This window comes from Egretta garzetta, unplaced genomic scaffold, assembly GCF_000687185.1.
Source record: "Egretta garzetta isolate BGI_Z169 unplaced genomic scaffold, ASM68718v1 scaffold413, whole genome shotgun sequence".
NCBI lineage: Eukaryota > Metazoa > Chordata > Aves > Pelecaniformes > Ardeidae > Egretta > Egretta garzetta.
The window spans coordinates 905,340-927,850 of NW_009259054.1; the positions used below are offsets into that span (position 1 = coordinate 905,340).

The window sequence follows — 22,511 nt, forward strand, 5'->3', positions numbered from 1 at the left end:
TAAGTGCTACCCAAAACAATCTGTCATAAAAAGTGTGCTGTCTGCAATTTAAATTTCGGTAAATTAAATTACTCATTAAAAAAGTAACACATGCAGTGCAGCTGCTCTAAATAAAACTATGAATACATAAATCCTGAACTGTACTGCCTGTCCAAATTTCTACTGAGCTACTTCGAATTATTTCAAGTTTCTTTAACCTGCTGGCAATATATATGGGATATATTTTTAACGTGGTTTGGTACGCCAAGCTAAAGCACTATCTGTGCTGTAATCAGGAGTGCTGTCTATAACCATGATGCATCATCTGCCATCTGGCTCTATAGCGTAGAGGAAACTATTAACGTGTTTAATATACACTTATGTAATTTTGGTCTCACTTTCCTTAGTATTTTTCCTTCTATTGATTTGGCTATAGAAACAAAAAGTAGTGTCGGTACATCTGTTTTTATAAAAGAGATGCCAAGTTTATAGATAATAGATAGTCTGTTCATGATCAAGACAAATGAAATATATGTGCAAATCTAACAGATGTCTCTGATAACAATCTAGTCCAAAGCACTGTCTGCTACGACACATGTGCTTTTAAATTACCCTGACTTTCTAAAATCTTGGTCTAACTGATGCCACTTCTGTAAGAAGGCTTTCCAGGCTACCGTACAGGAGCCTAGGAACAATGTAAGAATGCAAATGTTTAGATTTGCATTGAAGAATAACTATGCATGGTTAAGTGAGCTTTCACTTGGTATACAATAAATAATATCTGGACTGTAAGAAGAATGGAGCAGTGGAAAGACGATGGGAAGAAAAGTAGTGTTAAGTCTACTATTAAGCAAAGTTATTTCATCATATTTATTTATTTATGTGAATTTAATTTTCGCTGTATGCTTTTATGAAGTACATTGATGTCTGCTGGAAAGGTCTTCAAGAATCGCATCTTTCAGATCTGACAGATTATTAATTTAATCTTTATTGCTAGTAGGCATCAATTTTACTGATTAATGAAAAAAATGAAAGAAATGTTTGAGATGGTTTCAAAATTATGAAACTGTTAGGCATGGTTGTCTACACTAGACATTTGTTATATCTGATACCAATCTAATGCTATATAGCATGAGATTTCAGACATTCCAGTTGAACTAGTGCAATTACTTCCAGCAGATGTGTTGTCTAAACCTTTCTTAATAAAATTCTGTGTCACATAACCGTCAGTATGTTCAAGTGACTGAATCATGCATGAACAGAAGGGCTCTGTGTAACTATGCTAATAATTGTTTTTTAACAGCGTACAATAGAAAGTTATGTGGACAAGCGCATGGGCACAACTTGTGGTCCACCTGCAGGCAAAAAGATGACAGTCTTCATTGATGATGTGAATATGCCCATAATAAATGAGTGGGGAGATCAGGTTAGTTTGTAAAAGAGGAAAAAAGAAGGCAAAACATATTTTCTTTCTTTCCTTGCTATGCTGTAAAACTGGTTTCTGTCCTCAATCAGGCAATAAGGGGTAAATCTGATATGTAATGTTTAATTTTTAACCAGTCTTCTTAAAGAACCCATCTAGTTTTATGTTGTCATGAATTAATTGAAATAAATATACCGACTACAAGAAGCAGTTTGACTACTCCTTAAAACATGCTTGTATAATTTTAACAATGTTTTTTACCAGTACTTATTTTTTTAACAACAAAAGAAAATTAGTTAGGGAAAAAACCTTTGGCACACAAATTGTGATAGCAAGCTGGCTGTGGACAATAATTAAAATACTGTGAATGCTGAAAGGTAAGAAGTGACTTCTCTGCTTCTGAAAAAATGGAAGTAATCATTGTGTATGCTGGCAAGATGGCCCTGAAGCATATTGCTTTGGAAACTAATGTTAGAATTTCTAGAGAAGTATAGTAGTATAATGTACGGTCTGTGGGATGTTTTCAGCTGGTCAAACAGAAAAGCAGGGGGTTCATTTATGGCTAACCAAAAGAATCGTGCATTCTTTTGTATGGAAGTAATTCTATGTTTGCAGCTTGAAAAAAACATGTTTGTGATATGGAAATTTCATCAAAATATTTGGTAGCAGATGCAACACGTGATGATACATCAGGTTGGGCTTGATTAGAACAAACTGGACATTTTGTGTTAAAAGGGAGTATTTCCAATACAACAGTACTCGAAATCATCCAGCATTCAAGCGAGAATGAATTGAAGTATGAAGGATTAATTCTAAGCTAGGGATTCCCTTCTATTCCCAGGATTTTTGTCCATAGATATTACCAATGAAAAAGACAATGTAAACATGCGTGTATTTTTCTCCTGAAAGAAATAAGCAGAGGTCTGGAGGAAAAAATAATGATATACTTTTTATTAGGTCTTTCAAGTACTAAAGTGTGTTTACTGTTATATAATACCTGGTTATTTTACAGGTCACTAATGAGATAGTTAGGCAGCTGATGGAACAGAATGGACTGTACAACCTGGAAAAGCCTGGTGAATTTACCAACATTGTGGACATTCAGTTTTTGGCTGCTATGATCCACCCTGGGGGAGGTCGCAATGACATTCCACAGAGGCTCAAGAGACAATTTTCAGTGTTCAACTGTACTCTGCCTTCTAATTCTTCCATTGACAAAATTTTTGGTAACGGGAAATTAGTTTTGTATCCTTCTAATTTTTGAAAATCATAGTTGATTTTTCTTTACCCTCTATTAATAAACATTATGATTAAAATTAAGGCTTAATCCCCCTCTGATTTGCTTCCCAATGCATTTTCCTTCAGTAATTGCTTCCCAGCTGCAACTTCATCAGTCTGTAAATTTTTCAGATTCAGACACATCTCTGAATCTATTGGTATGCTAAGTGGTAGGAGGAATGGCATGAAGGCCATTCCTAGTTTTTGTGACAGTGCTGGAGAGTTGCTAAGGTGCTACAGATGCTAAGAACGAATGACTAATGACTGGGTTTTCAGAGGATCACATTGGTCTCAGAGAAGAAATTAACTATTCAAAGGCTGGTGGAAGCTATTTTGGTAGACAAAAGAACATTTTTATGGACAATTAATTAAGAGCTAAATATCCAGTGAGCAGGTGGCAGAATGGTGTTCAGACCAGGTCAATCAAGATTTGAATAAAGACTGGAATTGCTTTTCAACAAATTAAGAAAGGTTCTGGGGATTAAAAAAAGAAAAAGAAGAAGATTGTAGCTCTTGGTGTTGCTCTAGTGTGTCTTAGAAAAACCTTTGATTTAGCAATTTTTTTTCACAGGTGTAATAGGAGAAGGTCACTACTGTAGTGAGCGGGGCTTTTCAGAAGATGTGAAGAAAACGGTAGCCAAATTGGTTCCACTGACGCGCAGGCTGTGGCAGATTACCAAGCTAAAAATGTTGCCCACACCAGCCAAGTTCCATTATATCTTCAACCTTCGAGACCTCTCAAGAATTTGGCAAGGAATGCTGAACACCACATCAGAAGTGATCAATGAACCAAAGGTAAGTGCAGCACATCAGTGGCTTTGTTATAATTAGTATATAATTAGTGTAGCAAAGAGGATGAAGATTCTAACTTCTTGGTATTTCAGTTTGCTTTAGAAAAATATAATTTCTGATTTAAAAAGTTTTTCAGTGTTTTTTTGAGGCAAAGATGTTTCAGTCTAACTTTTACAGTGCCAATTCAAATTATAACTTTGTTTCATAACTATAGCAAACCCCACTTCTTTTGACAGAAGAGGGTTTGCCTCTATTTACTTATTATGTTACTGACAAATGCTGGCTTATTTGAAAGAATGGAGCAAAGAGAATTATAAGAAGCAATTTACTTCAACCCAATGAAAATGCGTATATATTGATTAAAAATATGAACAGTTCCCCTCTCTCCATTAGTGACCTGAGGCTTTCAGTCGCTAATGTCTGACTAACAAATGATTTCTGGCTCACAGCTTAAAAGGCAGAGGTAGTAAAAAGTCATAGTGATATTCTTTTTTTTCATTATCCACCTTTCTTCCAGAAAAGCTCAATATACTTTATGCATCATTTATTTTTTAATTATTTTAAGGAAAAGTAATTTAGTGTTTTGAGCACTGAAACATGAAGTGCTGGAAAAGCAATGTTTATGGTAATCACGGAAAATTCATTATACATTTGGGTTATATAATCAGTTCATGTTTAATGTACTTCCCTACTTGTTGAATAAGATCCTGAATTCTACTGCATCCAAAATTTAAATTTTGGAATTGATTTTAATTTCTGAAGATAAAAATATACAGCACAAAGATGATTATATGTATATAATGTCTTTCGAAGTATAACAAACAATTGCTCAAAATCTGATTGTATAAATTTACATATTAGTTCTGGGATTTGACACAGAATGCACCATTTGTGCTAAGTGCTGTAAGCTTAAACAAGGAGTACTTGGAATTTTTTTCTACTACTGTGTAGCAATAGTGTAGGATTAAAACTGGTATTGCTGGGATTAAGAACCTGGCAGGTTTTCCTTTTGAATACTATGACCAAACCGAAGAACTTTAAAGGTATATTGGGTTTGCAGAAAGAAGAATGTAAACTCTTATACTTCTTTTTTTCTCTAAATAATTTGGATTTGGTATTGGGAGTGACATCTGTGTTTGACATGAAATTATTCATGCTATGAAGCTATTATTTCCACTCACCTTCTACTTAATGACCAGCTAAAAAAGTGGTTTATCAGTGCATAAACATGTGTTAACAGGCATGGATATGGTTTTAAGGCTAGGAAAAGAAAATTTAATTTGGTAAATATGCTCTGGTTTGGAATGCTAGATTAAGGCTTCCTGCACAGTTAGCTGGATGTAATCTTTAAATGCTATTGGGCAGAATGAGAAGCACAAGATATCGCTCCTGAGTAAATCCCAAAATACTACTGTTTCTTTTCTAGTGTTAATATGATTTTAAAATAAATAAATAAATAAAAGCATGGCTTTTAAATTGGCATAGCTTTGTTGCAAGCCTAATCTGAATGAATTGCTGCTTTTTTTTTTTTTTTTTTTTTTTTACATAGGTACTAATAAAGCTGTGGAAGCATGAATGTAAGTGTGTTATTGCTGATCGTTTCACAACCTCAAAAGATGTAAAATGGTTTGATGCAGCTGTGGCAAAACTCATTGAAGAGGAATTTGAAGACAAAAAGTCTTTGCTGGATCCTGAAGTTGATGCATTCTTTGTTGACTTCTTAAGGGATGCACCTGAAAGACCCGGTAAAGATGGGCTCTAATAATCATGGAGATGGCAAGAATAGGGAAGGGGGGATATGATAAAATAGATGCTAATAAGAATATGTTTTAAGAATGCATAGTAAGTTTATGCATCAAGGGTGGCTGCTCTGTCCAGTGACTTTGAAGGGTAGTCTATGTTAACAACTGTGGCACATCTTTATATCCATGGGATTTTTAAGTCTGTATATATACCCAAGTTATCTGTATAGAAGAGCCTTGTTTCCATTTCCATTGATGTTGTAGATAGACAAAACTGCCAAATAGTGAGCATGAGTCTATATTATTCTAAAATGATGAAAGAAGTGTGGTACGAATGGATCCAAGTGGTGGGGTTGCAGTACTAGGTAACAGATAGCGCTCTAGCTACTATCCCCTAGAAAGCTGGTGAAAGAATACTGGCTCTGGGCTAATTCAGTACTTCTTTGAGAGTAGCCCTGCTGAGAGAGACTTGGGGGTACTGGCGGATGAAAAGCTGGACATGAGCCGGCAATGTGCGCTGCAGCCCAGAAGGCCAACCCTACCCTGAGCTGCATCAAGAGAAGCGTGGCCAGCAGGTCAAGGAAGGGGATTCTGCCCCTCTGCTCTGCTCTGGTGAGACCCCACCTGCAGTGCTGTGTCCAGCTCTAGAGCCCTCAGCACAAGAAGGACATGGACCTGTTGGAGCGGGTCCAGAGAAAGCCACAAAAATCCAAGGGCTGGAGCACCTTTCCTGTGAGGACAGGCTTAAAGAGTTGGGCTTGTTCAGCCTGGAGAAGAGAAGGCTGCGGGGAGACCTGGTTGTGGCCTTTCAGTACCTAAAGGGGGCCTATAGGAAAGTTGGGGGCAATCTTTTTAGCAGGGCTGGTTGTGACAGGACAATGGGTAATGATTTTAAACTAAACCAGATTATATTTAGACAGGATATAAGGAAGAAATTCTTTACAATGAGGGTGGTAAAACACTGGAACAGGTTGCCCAGAGAGGTAGTGGAGGCCCCATCCCTGGCAACATTCAAGACCAGGTTGGACGGGGCTCTGAGCAACCTGATCTAGTTAGCGGTGTCCCTGCTCACTGCAGGGGGGTTGGATTAGATGACCTCTAAAGGTCCCTTTCCAAGCCAAAGCATTCTGTGATTCTAAGGAAATACCCAGTACATGATTTTGTAACAAATCAGTATTATTTCAAACTCTCCTGAATGCTAGTAAAACCTCTTGAATTATCCATATGGCTTATAAAAATATCTTTGTGTCTTTTAAATAAAAATATTGCTTCACTGACCTTGCTAAATGACCTGGGAATATTTGTTGGTTGATGGAAAAGAACAGAAAACAGTTGTTTGGGTTTTGGGGAACGTAATTATTTAAGCCATTGGATGATTAAATTATCTGTGTTCGTATCACTTTAGTGATGAATAGTGGAGGCAATAAAAGGTTGGCATGAGTGGTCAAATGCCATTTAAATCTCTTCTTGGATAATGGAAGTAGTCAGAAGGCAGTGACAAAACAAGAGTAAAGGACAGGAAATGTTTAATTGGAAGGAATCAAATAAAGTATAAAGCAAACTGTTCTGAGAAAGTAGTCCAACACATCCTTAAACAACTTGCTAAACTGCAGCAATGTAAAGAGGACTGAAATGTAAGTTGGAATACATACTGAGAGAGTGAAGAGTGACTTTTAATGTGAAAATTTGAATCCACTCTAGAAACCGTTGTGTTGAACTCAAAAATAAATGCAAAAAGAAGCATGTATTTCTCAAAATAACTTCCTTCCTGGTGACAGTTTAAATGTACCTGCCCTGTAATGTGCCTTTTAGCATGAAACTTGATCTAAATGCAAAGTAGGAGGCCCTCATTTAGAAAGAGTATGTTTTGTCTCCAATATATTTGTCAGAGCCTTGAAGAACCCCTTTCTTTTTTGGCTTTATGTAGAAAGAATGACAAATGTAATTTTGTTTTAATTGTCCTTTTAATGGAATTTAGTCTTGCCCGTTATGATGGAAGTGTAAAAAAAGGAACTGGATTTCTGAGCTCTTAAATATATAAAAAGATATTAATTTTTAATAACCCTATGCTCAGGTTACTGATAGGTTTATGTATACCCCTTGTATCTCTCTGGGTTATATAGTCACAATGTATTAATTCCCAAGATAAATACACAAAGACTTGAGATAAAGTAGCTCAAAAGTCAACTTTTAGATTTTAGCTTCACAGAAATTGTTAGTGGTGCTAGTGTTCTTGAGACCCTCAAACTGTTCAAAGGTAGTTTTTATCAGTCAGTTTTGGCATTACTATTTAGTACTTGTCATTCTGAATCTTGAGACTAGAGAAGAGTTTAAAATAATGTATTACACCGGCTGCCTCTGTAAATAATGTAAATGTCTGCCCTTTCTTAGGTTTACTATTTGATCATGCTGTCTTTTGACATTCGTAACAAAACTGCAGTAACAGGATTAAACAGATATAATTCTCTTAAATGGTAATGGTTTGAAACTGTAAAAGCATCACTATAGTTTAGCTCCTTGCTGTATTCCTTATGAGTTCCTTATCAATAGCTGAGTTGTTTAATTATCTCATTTAACTTACAAGAAACATTTCTACCTGGAATACTCCTTTTGTTTGTTGGTTTTGCAGGTTAAAATAGGGAATCAGTAAATTAAGTCTTAATCTAAAGGAGTGTTCATACATGCAGCAACAGCACAGAGCTAAAGAATTCTGAAATTAAGGTGACTTCAGGCATACACAAAATGCAGAATAAAGGACAGCTGAATGAGAATTAATCACCACCTTATTTTGAGAGGTTTGATTCTGCAGTAGAAGGCAATTTCCTTAAATGGTTTTTATATATACATATGTTTGGGGTTTGTTTTTTTTGTTTTTTTTTTTTTGCTTGGAAGCTGCATGATTATTGGACCACTGATAACCCATGCAAGAAGGAAGTGCAGAAATAATTAAAATGAGAAAAATATTACAGATATTATCCTTATTACAATACAGTTTGATTGCTTTTTTCCCCTACCTTTACCTCCCTTTCCACTGACTTCCAGTGCTTTACTAAGCATTAGGGAAATACTTATTTAACTGGAATTACTTATTTCATTGATTTTAATTCCACCAGTTAGAGATATTATTGTGAATAATATATTTCTTGAGTAAGTAAGAGGAGGCTTAGCGAAACTGATTCTTAGTAATAACTGATCTATGGTAACTGGAGAAACATATCCTGCAGCATATAGATCATGAAATTGTGAAACTAATGGAGCTAGCTCTGTATGTAAATAAGAGAAAAATTCTACTGTGTCTACTATTATTTTTTGAGGAAAACCAAACCAACCAACCAAAAGACCCCATGGTGTCTGCTTGCTGGTACTCTTCCAATTAAGTTTGTCAATTATTTGGTGATGAAGTATGGGCTTGGATGAGCAGTGAGATGGGTTGAAAATTGGCTGGATGGCCAAGCTTAGAGGGTGGTGATCAATGGCACAAAGTCTAGCTGGAGGCCAGTAACTAGTGGTGTACCGTGGGGGTCAATACTGGGTCCAGTTATCTTCAACATCTTCATTAGTGATCGAGATGATGAGGTTAAGTTCCCAGATGACACAAAGCTGGGAGGAGTGGTTGATATGCCAGAGGGTTGTGCTGCCATCCAGCGGGACTTTGATAAGAACCTCATAAGGTTCAACAAAGGGAAGTACAAAGTCCTGCACCTGGGGGGGGAAAATACCGTGCACCAGTATATCCTGGTGGCCACCTGTCTGGAAAGCAGCTTTGCAGAAAGGACCTGGGGGTGCTGGTGGACAGCGAACTGAATGTGAGCCAGCAATGTGCCCTTGCATGAAAAAAAGGCTAGTGGCATTCTGGGCTGCATTAGAAGGAATGTTGCCAGCAGGTCGAGGGAGGAGATCCTTCTGCTTTATTCAGCACTGGTGAGGCCACACCTGGAGTGTTGTGTCCAGGTCTGGTCTCCCCATTACAAGTCCCCATTACAAGAAAGACATGGACATACTGGAGAGAGTCCAATGAACAGCCACAAAGATGACTAACGGACTCTTCTATGAGGAAAGGCTGAGAAAGCTGTGACCGTTCAGCCTGGAGAAGAGAAGGCTCAGGGAGATCTCCTCAATATGTATAAATACTTGAAGGGAGGGTACAAAGAGCCGGGCTCTTTTCAGTGGTCCCCAGTGACAGACTCAGAGGCAATGGGCACAAACTGAAACACAGGAGGTTCCCTCTGAATATCAGGAAACACTTTTTTACTGTGAGGGTGACTGAGCACTGGCACAGGTTCCCCAGAGAAATTGTGGAGTCTCCATCCTTGGAGATACTCATAAGCCATCTGGACATGATCCTGGGGAACCAGCTCTAGGTGGCCCTGCTTGATCAGGGAGTTGGACCAGATGACCTCCAGAGGTCCCTGCCAACCTCAAACCTTCTAAGATTTTATTTGCTGTGAGTAACAATTCTTACTAATGATTAATGGTTATGAATGGAAAGATGAGACAACAACACTATTTCCTCCTTCCTTTTGCGTGGGGGAGAGTTGGCAATTCCTTGTGGCTTTTAGATCACTCAATGAAACAAATGTATGCCTTTTCACCGTAAATATACTTTTTTTTTTCTGTGGTAATTATTCATTTTAGTAGTAATCTTTTTTCTACTAGTGCAATGATTTAATCATCTTGGAGTGTTTTTCTTTTACAAACAAGATTATTTGTGGGTTTTAACCGCAATATTTATTTACCTTCATTCTCTGTTGCTACTTTTGCTTCTAGCATCTAAGTTAATTTCAGTTTTTCATCATTCAGGTTTCAGATGTAGAGAAAGAAGGCTCCTTAGTTTTTGCTGTTTTTGTCTTTGAGAATTAAGCAGCTGAATTTATTGTTCCTTGTAGGTAGTGTATAGGCAGCTTTCTCATGTGTACATCTAATATGTAATATTATGCATAATAAACCAAGTTCTGGGAGGTTAAAGAGACTCCTAATTACCTTCACTTACTCATCCCCACGTTGAGCCTTTGTAAATCATTTAAACTGCTAAGGTTTTGTTACTTGCTTTTTTGTTCTAGGTGAAAAATCAGAGGAAGTTAATTTAGATATTCCCAAAATCTATAAGCCAATTTACTCTTTTCATCAGCTACGGAATTGTTTAAATATGTTTTTACAAACATATAATGAGAACGTCCGTGGTACTGGAATGGACATGGTTTTCTTTGAGGATGCTATGATTCATTTAGTCAAGGTACAGTCTTACTAGATTGCCATTTGTTGTTGTTGTTGTTGTTGTTGTTGTTCACTTGCAATAGTCACCTATGAGTGGAGGTATGCACAAATCAAAGTTACCTCTAAAACTGAAGCAAGTAATTTATTGGTACCAAATATTTTTGTCTGTCACTCTGTGATGAGGTATTAAACCTCAACTTGTCTAAAAAGGCATAAGATGGAACTATTCTTTTATATCTGTCTTTTATGTCTGGTGGGATCATGGTCCTAACTATTCTAACTCTATTTTAACCTTTCTTCTCATTAATTCTTCTGAGACACCTTCCTCTCTTTGGAATGAGTCAAATGAAATTCAGGTTAGGACATAATTGGCTGCTTATGAAGGAGTAGACATAGCAGAACAGGAATAAATGTAGTCCAAACTTCCTTTATAGATCCACAGTATGCTTGCTTCTTTTAAAATTCCTTTGAATATGGATTGGAGTGGACCATGACTTTTAGCACAACACAGCTTGATAGGATTGTCCACGCAGAATAGGCTTCATACAAAGGAGAAGCTTTTTTTTTTTTTAAACTAAAACCCCTATTGTTTCTCAGTTACACAGTGAGGTTATCTGTATTTCCTATCATAAATTATTAAGAACTGAATATTGGATTGTACCATCCTAACAAATAATATAATAAATATCAAAACAATTTAAATTTCATTATACTTGACAAACACGTTGCATCTGCAGTGGAATCAAGTGGTTGCTATACTATTGGAAGGTTTACAGAAAATATTGCAAAGTGCAAATATTCATAAAAGATAGTAATAGTAATATAGAATCCCTTAACTAAATCTTAAAATTTCCATTTGTTCTGCCTTTCTAATATAACCTTATTACTGCAGTAGCATAGGATTTTGGGGTATGTAACTTTCACACATTGTAGCAATAAATGACTGTGATCTTACACAGATTTCTCGGGTGATTCGCACTCCTCATGGAAATGCTCTTTTAGTTGGAGTTGGTGGCTCAGGAAAGCAGAGCTTGACAAGACTGGCATCTTTCATAGCTGGCTATGATACATTCCAGATAATGTTAACAAGGTGAGCATTAATTAAAATTTAAGTAAATAAGTACTTTTGTGTTTAAACTCTTCCTATATGTGAAACAGGCTCCCAGTCTCTGCAGTGGGAGAAAGAACAAGCTTAACATGGGCTGAGCACTGTTGCCTAGAGCGGAAAGACTTGAAAATCCTTTGAGACTTACTAAATTTGCTTGATTTGCTACAATAGGTGTGAGCTTTTACTGTCTTTGGAGTAGTAAACTGTTTCATGTGTTTCACAGAATAATAAGGAATACTGGCAGTGTGAGGTTATCTTTAATCTGTCTTTACACAGTACACTAAACTGTACTGAAAGTATTTGTAGATGCTATCTATCCATAATGCCGTTATGAGTTTATCTTGTAATATTTGTAATCATGCTGTGTGAGGAGGTGGCATCCTCATCCCTTCCCATTAATTTGGTAGATCATATGTATATGTCAGTATTTTGACAGTCTTTTCCAAGTATATCTTGCCGTATTTCATATTCTTCAACCCAATGTGGTTTCTTCTGGAATGACTCACGAAAGATATAAAAAATAAATTATAAATACTTCTCTGAATATTTTAGAATATGAATGCTTCTCAAAGTGTCTGTAGGACAAGTCAATGATCAGGAAATATTTCTGGCACTCAAATAAGATGTCATTGTAGAGAAGTGAAATTATTTTAATTATTTTGCAGCTGTGTTTGCTGCAGAAGGAATTGTAGATTCTTGTGTGGGAATGTCTCTTGGTGAGGATCTACCTGAAATAAGAATCAGAGGATCGATCTGAAATAGGAATGACTTCAGGGGAGATTACAGTATAGCTGACAAAACAAGTAGTAACAAATCATTGGATATCATTCACAAAGAATTATGAAGCCAATAAAGGGTGAAATATTGAATTAAGAAAATGGTGTGCATCTTCCCACCTGAGGATCATAAGAAGGCCTATATAAAGCCCACAAAAAAAAAGTCCAGAGAAGATCTGGGGAGCCCTTACACCTGAAGGCCTGTAAACCCAATGCGTGTACCAGATGAATTAAAGAAACTATAATGAAGAATAGACTGAGTGAAGATTTGAATGAATGTGATTTTAGGAAAGACTCATAAGATTCTGATAAAATGTAATCCTGTTTTACAAACCCCTTGCAGCTCTCCAAGTGGGTCAACAAGCAACTGTAGAAGTGTGATCTGATTGATAAAATTAAATTCTGTGCTTTTCTAACCTTAAGTATTTATCTAAAAAACATCTAATAATTTGTGCCAGAATACCTCTGGGATAAGTTTTGAATCTTGGACAGAATTGTTTGCCATTTGGTTTCCACTCTAGATGAGCAGCTCTGGGACCGGCATGATCGGCAGCAGAGTGCTCTACCATGGTACACAGGGGCGTTTCCTGAACCGGGGGAGCTGAGAGAGCCACCAGGAGCCCACAGCTCATGTGACAGTGGCTCATGAAACCTGGGCAGGGCTGGGAACAACAGTGGCCTAAGCCCCCTCATGTACAAAAAAAGCCCTTAGGAGCGCTAGTGACCAGGAGCGTCACCAACAGGTGGGCACAGAGGGGGCGGCGCGTCAGCACGGGCGTGGGGCGGCAGTGGGCCTGGCAGTTGGCACAGAAGGGTGGGCAGGACGGGTGCTAAAGCTCTGCCGGCTCGACCAGGGAACAATGGCATCCACCCAGCAGAAACCCACGGCCTCTCTAAGCTCTGCACCCACCATGACCGCCCCACGCTCCGAGAAACTGCTGGGACCGCACCCTGCCTTCCCTGGGACGGGCCCCACAGGCAGACAGGGCCCATGACCCGGAGGATTCCCTCTCCTCCCTCCCCCTGGCTGAACACAGGGATTTAAGGGACAGGGGGCAATGGCGACCAGTTCCTGCCTGGCACAGCAGGTGCCTCTCCTTCTCCCCCAACTTCCCAGGGTGCCCTTGCATAATAGGTGTGAGGCTCTGCAAGTGGAATGTGACAATGATGAGGTTGATGGTTCACCTAGCTTGGAGGAGTCGCTGAGGTCAAGTCGGCCTGCACCCTGCGTCAAAACTACTTCAGTAAAGAAAAAAAGACGGGTTGTTGTCATTGAAGGCTCCCTTCTGAAGGGAACACAAGGCCCAATATGCAGACCAGACCCACTTCTTTGGGAAGTCTGGTGCCGCCCTGGGGCCCAGGTTAAAGATCTGAAAGCTTCCTACCCTGGTACAGCCCTCAGATTACTATCCGTTATTGATTTTTCAGGTAGGCAGCAATGAAGTTGCAATGAGAAGTCAAAGGGCAATCAAGAGAGACTTCAGGGCCTTGGGAGGACTAGTTAAAAGATCAGGAGCACAAGCAGTGTATCCTTCTAGATGCAGGGAATGATGAGGGAAGACACAAGAAGAGCCAGCAGATCAATACCTGGCTCTGAGCCTGGTGTCACTGGCAGAATTTTTGGTTTTTTGATCGTGGGTTGGTTAACATGACACTAGGCCTGCTGGCAACAGATGGGGTACACCTGTCCCAAAGGGGCAGGATCTTTGCACAGGAGTTAGCAGGGCTCATGGAAAGAGTTTTAAGCCAGATTTGGAGGGGGAAAGGCATAAAACCAGGCTCACTAGAAATAAGCCTGGGGACAGCACACCAGAGTTTGAGGGACAGTGTGCTAGCCAGGTCCTTCAGTCTGCCATCTCGGTGGAGGTAGGGGATGGAGATCCATGCAGCAGCAAAGCCGCAAGGGTTATGGATGTGTTGGAAACCATCAAAGAGCCTGAGAATGGTCATGTAGGAATTAAAGCTTCTCTCTCCAAAAAGGTGGCAGGATCAATAGGCTAGCTGAAGTATAAACTGAGGTTTAGATTGGATGTGAGGATAAATTTCTTCACTGAAAGGGTTGTCAAGCATTGGAACAGGCTGCCCAGGGAAGTGTTTGAGGCCCCATCCCTGGAGGTATTTAAAAGACGGGTAGACGTGGCACTTAGGGACATGGTTTAGTGGGGGACTTGGCAGTGTTAGGTTAACAGTTGGACTTGATAATCTTCAAGGTCTTTTCCAACCTAAACTATTCTATGATTCAAATCCAAAATTTCCTGGTTTGTGAGTTCTCAAAGATAATAATTGTTGGACTTGAAATGGTTTAATTTAGTTCACCAAGGTAGATTGCTAACTCAATGTGTATAACAAAGCATTTTTTTCAGGTCAGTATTTTTGTCCAATTTTGAGTATTTAACTGAATAACTCTTCCAGTCATTGTTTCCCCCTGCAGCTGAAACAAAGGGGCATAGAATATTTGTGTCTTCTCTGTGTACGTTTCTAATTATAGTGGTTTCTTTCCTTTTGAAGTGTCTGATTCATAAACAGGTGTATGGAACCTTACCTTGGTGATTATGATATCTTTGCTGAAATGCAAAAAAATTATCTTCTTAATCATCAATAAAAAAATTCGTAAACCCAATGTATTTATTTCCTGAGCTCCTTCCTAGTAATGAGGAACTATTGTGCAATTTCTGGTTTTTCAGGTCATACACGAGATCATTATGGTTACATAAGAAATTCTTAATAAAGTTGCATGCAATCACTTCTCTGCTTTAATTCCCAGTGGGCATCCTAGAAGCCACAGCTTTTATTGCACCCCTTTATCCAACCAGAGAGATCATTCTAGTGTAACCTTGTGTACTTGGTTTGCATGACAAGGTTTTGAGGTTTTGGTGTTGGGGGGCTACAGGGGTGGCTTCTGTGAGAAGCTGCCAGAAGCTTCCCCCATGTCCAGTAGAGACAGTGCCAGCTGCCCTCAAGACTGACCCATTGCTGGCCAAGGCTGAGCCCATCAACAATGGTGGTAGTGCCTCTGCAATAACTTATTTAAGAAGGAGAAAAAACCTGCTGTGCAACACAGCTGAAGAGAGGAGTGAGAATATGTGAAACAACTATGCAGACATCAGGGTCAACCCACCACACCTTGTCTAATAATTTTAATGTTTTTTAATCTCTTAGTTTGCTGCTGCTCTCTTTCTTTTTTGTAAAACTGTAAGTGCCACCATTAGTGATGGCTTTCACCAGAAGGGCCAACTAGTGTGAGTTTTTGAATTATTTGGTAAAATCTAAAGTATCTTACTGCACCTAGCACATGATGGAATCCTGTGAGAAAACGCCTGTCCGTCTTCTAACTTTTTCTAGCAAAAGAGAAATAAATAGCAAACTAAGACTTCAAGTTTGTGTTGTTTTTCTGTTGGAGTTTTTTTTGGCCTTTTTTGGTGGGTTTGGGGTGAGGGGTTGTGGGATTTTTAAATTTTTAATTTTTTTTAAATTTTTTTTTATTGATGTGGGAGGTGAAAAAGCAGGAAAGAGAAGAATGGATTAGATATTTAATGTGAGACTTTGAAATGAGCTATGTCTTTCCTCCTAATATAAATGAAAATTCCTGGACTTTGGCACCTTTTTGCTTTAAATTCCAGGAGATTGTTTATTACTTAAATTTGCTTGTTCTTTTTCTTTTAACTGGAAGCCCTTTTTAAAAGCAATGAATGTCACTACAACTGTCCTTTTTTGTAGATCCTACAACACTTTAAACTTGATGGAAGATCTGAAACTCTTGTACAGAACAGCAGGACTGCAAGGGAAAGGCATCTGTTTTCTTTTTACAGACAATGAAATCAAAGATGAGTCTTTCTTGGAATACCTTAACAATGTTTTGTCATCAGGAGAAGTAAGATGCCTTCTCATTGTCATTTTTCTGCTTTTCAAATTTTATAATTCTGAAGTAAAATAACTGAATTTATTTGAATATTCTTTTATATGTTAAGGATCACACTTTCACAAACTAAAATTCAAGTGCTTTTTATCATTGCAGTATTATAAAAAAAGGAAACAATCTGTTATAGTGGGTTATAGTGAGACAAAGCTATTGTAAAACTAAGAATGACCATCATCATTCCATAGAGAGAGATTGTCTAAGTCAAACCCTTTTAAATGTGTTGACAAGCTGTCATGGACATGAGAATAGCTTAAAAAGAAACTGAGACTTTGGAAACATCAGTGAAGTTTGACAAAATTGTGTGTTAAATTAAATGTCTCATTAGTGTGCAATTAGTTTCTGTATGGCAAATTTATGTCCTGAGTGGATGAGATGTCTTATACCAGTTTTATTTATTTATTTATTTTTTATTTCATGGGTGTGTTTCAGGGCAATTCATATGAGTTATTAGACAATTAAGAGAAGAAAGGAAAGCCATTGTACATGGATTATTTGGTTTTCATACGGGGGAGTGGGTTTTCCTTTTACAGCAAGTTAGATTTCTGTATGTTTAATGGAATCACTTCAGTAAAAGTTCTGGTTTAAAGGAGTCGGGTGGGTCCTAATAATTTCAGTGTCTGGAATGTATGTCCCTTCCTGAAATGCTATCTATTAAATTTACCTTATGCTGTATACTCTATTTTGGATCATCTCAAAAAGCGTGAAAAAAATCTTCCTTTTTCTCAAAGGTGTCAAACTTATTTGCACGTGATGAAGTAGATGAGATCATTACTGACCTCATACCCACCTTCAAAAAGGAATGTCCACGTAGACCTCCAACCACTGAGGTTCTATATGACTACTTTATGACCAGAGTCCGTCAGAATCTTCATGTGGTTCTTTGCTTTTCACCAGTAGGTGAAAAATTCCGAAATAGGGCCCTGAAGTTCCCTGCTCTCATTTCTGGATGCACTATAGATTGGTTCAGCCAATGGCCTAAGGATGCTCTAGTGGCAGGTAGGTGTAGGTTTTGTCCTTGCGCTTATTTAATTCTCTGATCAGTGGTCATGAAGTAATTTTAATTGCTTTGAATTTTGCTAGTGCACTGACAGAAGAAACTGGTTTCTAAAATGTGATATAGATGTTTTCTTCTTTAAAGGTTGCTATATTAAACTGTTGAATTATTTCCAATAGACGAAAGGCTTTGAACAAAGTTTGAAGAAAAATTTCCCTTGTAGATGGCTTAAAGCCATTAGTAAAGAAGGCAAAATACTACTAACGAAAGTGATGATTAGTGACTGTGCCTGTGATTGGGCATACAGAGGAAGGCTGTGATTACCCAATCTCTGGTAGCTAGCAGTTAGACAGGTTCAGAGAGAAAAAGCAGTTGCACGCTTTGGAGGTGAAAGAATACCAGATCCTTGGCCGTTCTTTTACTGAGAAGTGTGGAATAATGTTAAGAATCTAATGGTGGAGAGTAAAGAAGACCGGGGTTTCAGAAGCTGGGTGAAAGCTGACATAATATCTTATTGATGCAATGCGAAAGTGTGTCCCATGTCACAGCTGTCAATAAGTTGGCTCATAATTAGTATATACATTTTAAATTAAAATTATAGAAGACATCAAAAGGATGAATCTCAAATTGCCAATAACATTGTATTAAGACTTTATTTCCAGAGGTGTTATCTGTTTTGCAACTATTGCCTGGTATAATCGATACCATCCTTTATCAGACCACACCTTGGATTGTGAAATGTTAGAAATAAAATACTATTTAAAGTTCAGCCACATACTGAGCAAAATATGAGTGGTGCACAGATCAATGGCAGATGAAGATTTAAATTAGATGAAATATTTCTCTTTGTCATGGTATGTAGCCTTTATATTGCCTTTTTTATAAGTTAACAGTTTTTCCTGAATATTTACTTACTTTTATGTTTTTCTTTCTTTCCTAAGTATCTGAACATTTTCTGTCCTCATTTGATATGGACTGCACTGCTGATACAAAGAGGGAAATTGTGCAGTGTATGGGCTCATTCCAGGATGGAGTGGCAGAGAAGTGTTCTGATTACTTTCAAAGATACAGACGTTCTACGCATGTGACTCCCAAATCCTACCTGTCCTTTATTCAGGGATATAAAACCACATACAAAGAAAAGCATGCTGAAGTGCAGACATTGGCAAACAGGTAAACTACTCAGTTTACTACTATCTTTCTGTTGTTTTCTTCCCCAGATGGGTATATTCTGATATGCTTCATTTCAGTGCATGGCTTGTCTCTTTGCACAGCAGAGGGATTTTTTTTTGAGTTTCCTAAAACTGTGTGAAGGTGTAACTTGATAAAATACTATAGTTGCTCTTGGCATATAAGTTAAAGACTATATATTTTTGGAGGGAGAGAAAGGGTAGTAATTTATGAAAAACAAGGTGGTGGGGAAAAAAGTGACTATCAGTTATTCCCATGTGTTTTTAATGAGTAAAAAACATCTACATGTAATTCCGTAATATGTTCATGATAGCATTTAATTTACCTGAGAGCAATTTTTGTTTTCTTGCTTGTAGTATCCTCTTGATATGAATATGTAAGAAATATCTTTGGCATTTTCAGTTTTGTGACCATAGAGCCTAATTTAGGCTTCTGAGCTTTTTACTTGTAGATTATTAAAAGGGTTTTGATATATTCATTCTCCTTTTCAGATACTTTATTAAACTAATGAAGTCTATTTTCAGATTTAACTTCATGTCAGAAATAGTCAAATAGAATGTAAAATTACTATTTGGTGTATCGATTGGTATCACCCTTAAAAAAAAAATATCTCAGTTTTGAAAGATTGGCACAGAGAGCTGGAAGCCTTTAAGAAAGACTCAAGCTAGTTTATTTCACTTTGAAACATTCTTTGGTGTCAAAGCCAAATTGAGTTAGAAATCTGTAGTTACATTATGGGTGAAGACTTGTAAAACAGAGAGGTCTGATCCTATTTTCTACCTTCTGACACCTCAAATGTACCAGATAAGTTCATGCATGTCAGTTTGTTTCACTTAACCTTAGCTGCATAGCCTGAATTGCGTTGGCAGGTGTTACTCTTTATTTGTTCTCCTGTATTTGTTTAGCTGTCCAAGTACTGCTTAGCCTTTGCAATAGCAGCCTCTGTAGAGGCCACTTAAACTTGTCTGAAAGGTCCCAAGTGAGGACTTATATTTTGATAGACAAAAAGCACTGTTGAAGGAGCGTTCTAATACTGAAGGAAAAGAGTGTTATCTCAATACTATTTTCCTGTTACTCTTTTTTTTGGTTGGTCTTGATTTCAATATTTTGATTTTATTAGCCTTTTCAATATAGTCTTTAAACAAGAAATAGCAATTTGAGATATTTCTCAGGATTCTAGTGATCAGAAAATGCTTTCTGCTGTGTATAACTCAGTCCTTTGAGTTGAGTTCATTTTCTGGATTCTGAAGACATCAGACACTTGTGTGAAAGTTCTTGTACAAGTTTTATTTTTGATGCAAAACCTTTTTTGCTAGTATTGTTTTGATCACAGAATCACACAGCATCACAGAATGGCAAGGGTTGGAAGGGATGTCGGGAGATCATCTAGTCCAACCTTCCTGCTAAAGCAGGTTCACCTACAGCACGTTGCACAGGACATCATTGATGTGATTCATTCCATTGATGGAATAGTTTGGAAGTGGAGTGTAACTTACATAGGGAATTACATGCTGCTTATTTTCCTTTTAACTCCAGAATGAACACTGGACTGGAAAAATTGAGAGAGGCCTCTGAGTCAGTGGCTGCTCTAAGCAGAGAGCTAGAGGTAAAGGAAAAGGAACTTCAAATTGCCAATGAAAAAGCTGACATGGTATGTATAGCCTTCAAAGTGTATTGCTGTTTGGTTTTTTTCTCTTTTTATTTCTTCTACTTTGAAAAGTTTAATCAGGTAAGAGGAAGTTAAGTGTTGGAAAAAAAGGGATCTTGGAAACTTGTAACAGTAGCAAGTCATCTTTGAGTTTTCTGGTTCTGGAATTCAACAGATAAAATTTTGCAAACAACAACAACAAAAATACATTCTTCCAACTAGGTGTTTTCTTTAATATTTGGCATGTGGGTCTTCTGACATTCTAGGTATTAAAAGAAGTTACTGTAAAAGCACAGGCTGCTGAGAAGGTGAAGGGTGAAGTTCAGAAAGTGAAAGACAAAGCTCAAGCTATTGTAGACAGTATCTCAGTTGACAAAGCTGTTGCTGAAGAGAAGTTGGAAGCCGCTAAGCCTGCTTTGGAAGAGGCAGAAGCAGCCTTACAGGTTAGTACTAGACCATGTATAACATTATTTTACTGCTAAGAAGATGGGCTGCTTTGAAAACAAAGATAAGATTGCAGGTGCATCACATAACTTGTCAGTTGACAGAAAATGTATGCCAATAAAAAGACATATTTTGAGGCTTTTTAGGTTCAGTTTTGTTTTTCTTTTTCCTTGTGAATACCAAACCCAAACTAGGCAGTTTTGCAGAAAATGGCAGGTTTTAACTTTCATTTGAAACTATAGTTGATATATGGTGTGCTGCAGGTTGATATTAGACCAGTAATGGAATGTTGATACTGTTATAAAAACAGCTTGTGCGCAATGAGTGAAGAAGTGTCTTCCATGTAAAACCAGCTATAATTCCATGCAAATCAAAACCTCCTGTTTTATTTTCGGTTTTCACCAATGAATTGCAATTTGAATAAGTTTGCTGATCCACTCTTTTCTGCCGCTTCAAAAAAACATATTTTTTCTTACGCATTGTGACTACCCAGATTTCTAGTGTTCACCATAGGACTTCATGACTTTCAACATACTCTTTTTGTAAAGCTTTTTTAATAGAGTGATAACACTCTTCCCATATCTTTAAATGATGCATAGTTAGTGATAAGAAAAGATTAATTTTTGTTGCTCTCACATAGTATTTTTTTAATGCCTGTTCAGCTAACTTTATAAGAGAATGCACCTCAAGGCATTTCTGTCATGAACAGCAGTAGTGGGATCTGAAGTTAACCTAATACTGAAGGCTAGCAGGGAGCTGGCATCTCAAGAAATAGAAAAGGATGGAAAAATCTGAAGGATAGATAAACCTCACAGGTTATTATGTAGATTTACTAGAAGGTTTTTCTTTCCACTTGAGAGGCTGCCAGCAGCTGTGATGGTTAAAGACTATTGTGATGTTCCTTCAAATAAAAGTCTTCAAAATCTAGTATAAATAAATTTTCATGGATCTTATGAATGTATGGCTTCACTTTGAGGGAGAGGTGCTTAACAATCTCTGACTGTTGTGATTCTTCATGGACAGAGTGGAAATGTCTAGGTGAAGGCTGATGACATGATCGCTGAAAAGGGTAGAATAAGAGAGCACGTCTGGGTCATAAGATCCTGATACTTAGCTACAAGACAAAGGTGTAAAAAAAAAAAAAAAAAATAGAACCCAGAGGTGGGCAATCATTCTGACATGTGCATAAACAAACAATGCTAACTGGGCAGTGTCTGAGGTATGAAAAGAGCACCAGTGTCCTGTGTCCTGTCCTGCATCTTACTACACCTTACTTTCTGGTTTTGCATAGAGTTACCAAACCAAAACAATACTTCTTTTCTTGAAATTTTGGATTCTAATAAACGAAAATCTGATTTTAAGGAAAAGCTACACTAGCATTATTAAGAGACTTCACAATGGGGAAAGGTAGTCGGGCTTAATCTTGAAATTCTTGCGTTTGCTCTTATAAATTGCTTTGCCTGTGCCTAAAAGGGAAAGGAAAACTATTATAAAAGCAAGCCTATCAGTATGCATACCAGTATTCTCAGCATCCATTCATTACGAAACACCTTTAAGTAAGAAAATTGTATGAGTCTGTATAGGGCTGCATCTTTCAAAAAATGAATCTCTGTATCATAATGGATTTGCAAACTTCCTACTAGGGATTCCTATAATGGAATTCTGCTTGCAGTGTAGACAAATGTCTATTAAAATATTTGATAAATATAAGGTCACTTCCCAGATTAAAAAAAAAAATAATCTGTGGTTGGTTATTTTGCTCCATTTTTTACATATTTTAGGACTGCTAAATGCTATGTTAAGAGGTAGGTAGGTACAGAACAGCTTATAAGCATTTTGAAACATGTAGTGAGATTAATTTTTTTGAGTAAGATTTGTCAAAATTCAATAAAACCTAGTTGTGTTTTGCCCTGCAATAAAAATGGCACATTAAATGCACAACTGGAAGTAAATAAATGGAACTTAAATGCAACTCTTTTGCCACAATTTGGATGGTTGCAAAA

General features: G+C 37.5%; 1 protein-coding gene across 2 annotated transcripts in view; it reads left to right on the forward strand.

The window, feature by feature from the left end:
* Nucleotides 1–22,511, forward strand: part of DNAH5 (dynein axonemal heavy chain 5) — a 134,761-nt gene that overhangs the window by 78,025 nt on the left and 34,225 nt on the right. For both annotated transcript variants that reach the window (XM_035890683.1, XM_009635133.1), the window contains 11 exons: nt 1,283–1,405; nt 2,415–2,628; nt 3,252–3,475; nt 5,022–5,217; nt 10,275–10,447; nt 11,388–11,518; nt 16,030–16,183; nt 16,960–17,227; nt 18,167–18,398; nt 19,953–20,067; nt 20,331–20,507. In XM_035890683.1, coding sequence (XP_035746576.1) covers nt 1,283–1,405; nt 2,415–2,628; nt 3,252–3,475; nt 5,022–5,217; nt 10,275–10,447; nt 11,388–11,518; nt 16,030–16,183; nt 16,960–17,227; nt 18,167–18,398; nt 19,953–20,067; nt 20,331–20,507 — 2,007 coding nt within the window. The remainder of the gene's footprint in view (nt 1–1,282; nt 1,406–2,414; nt 2,629–3,251; nt 3,476–5,021; nt 5,218–10,274; nt 10,448–11,387; nt 11,519–16,029; nt 16,184–16,959; nt 17,228–18,166; nt 18,399–19,952; nt 20,068–20,330; nt 20,508–22,511) is intronic.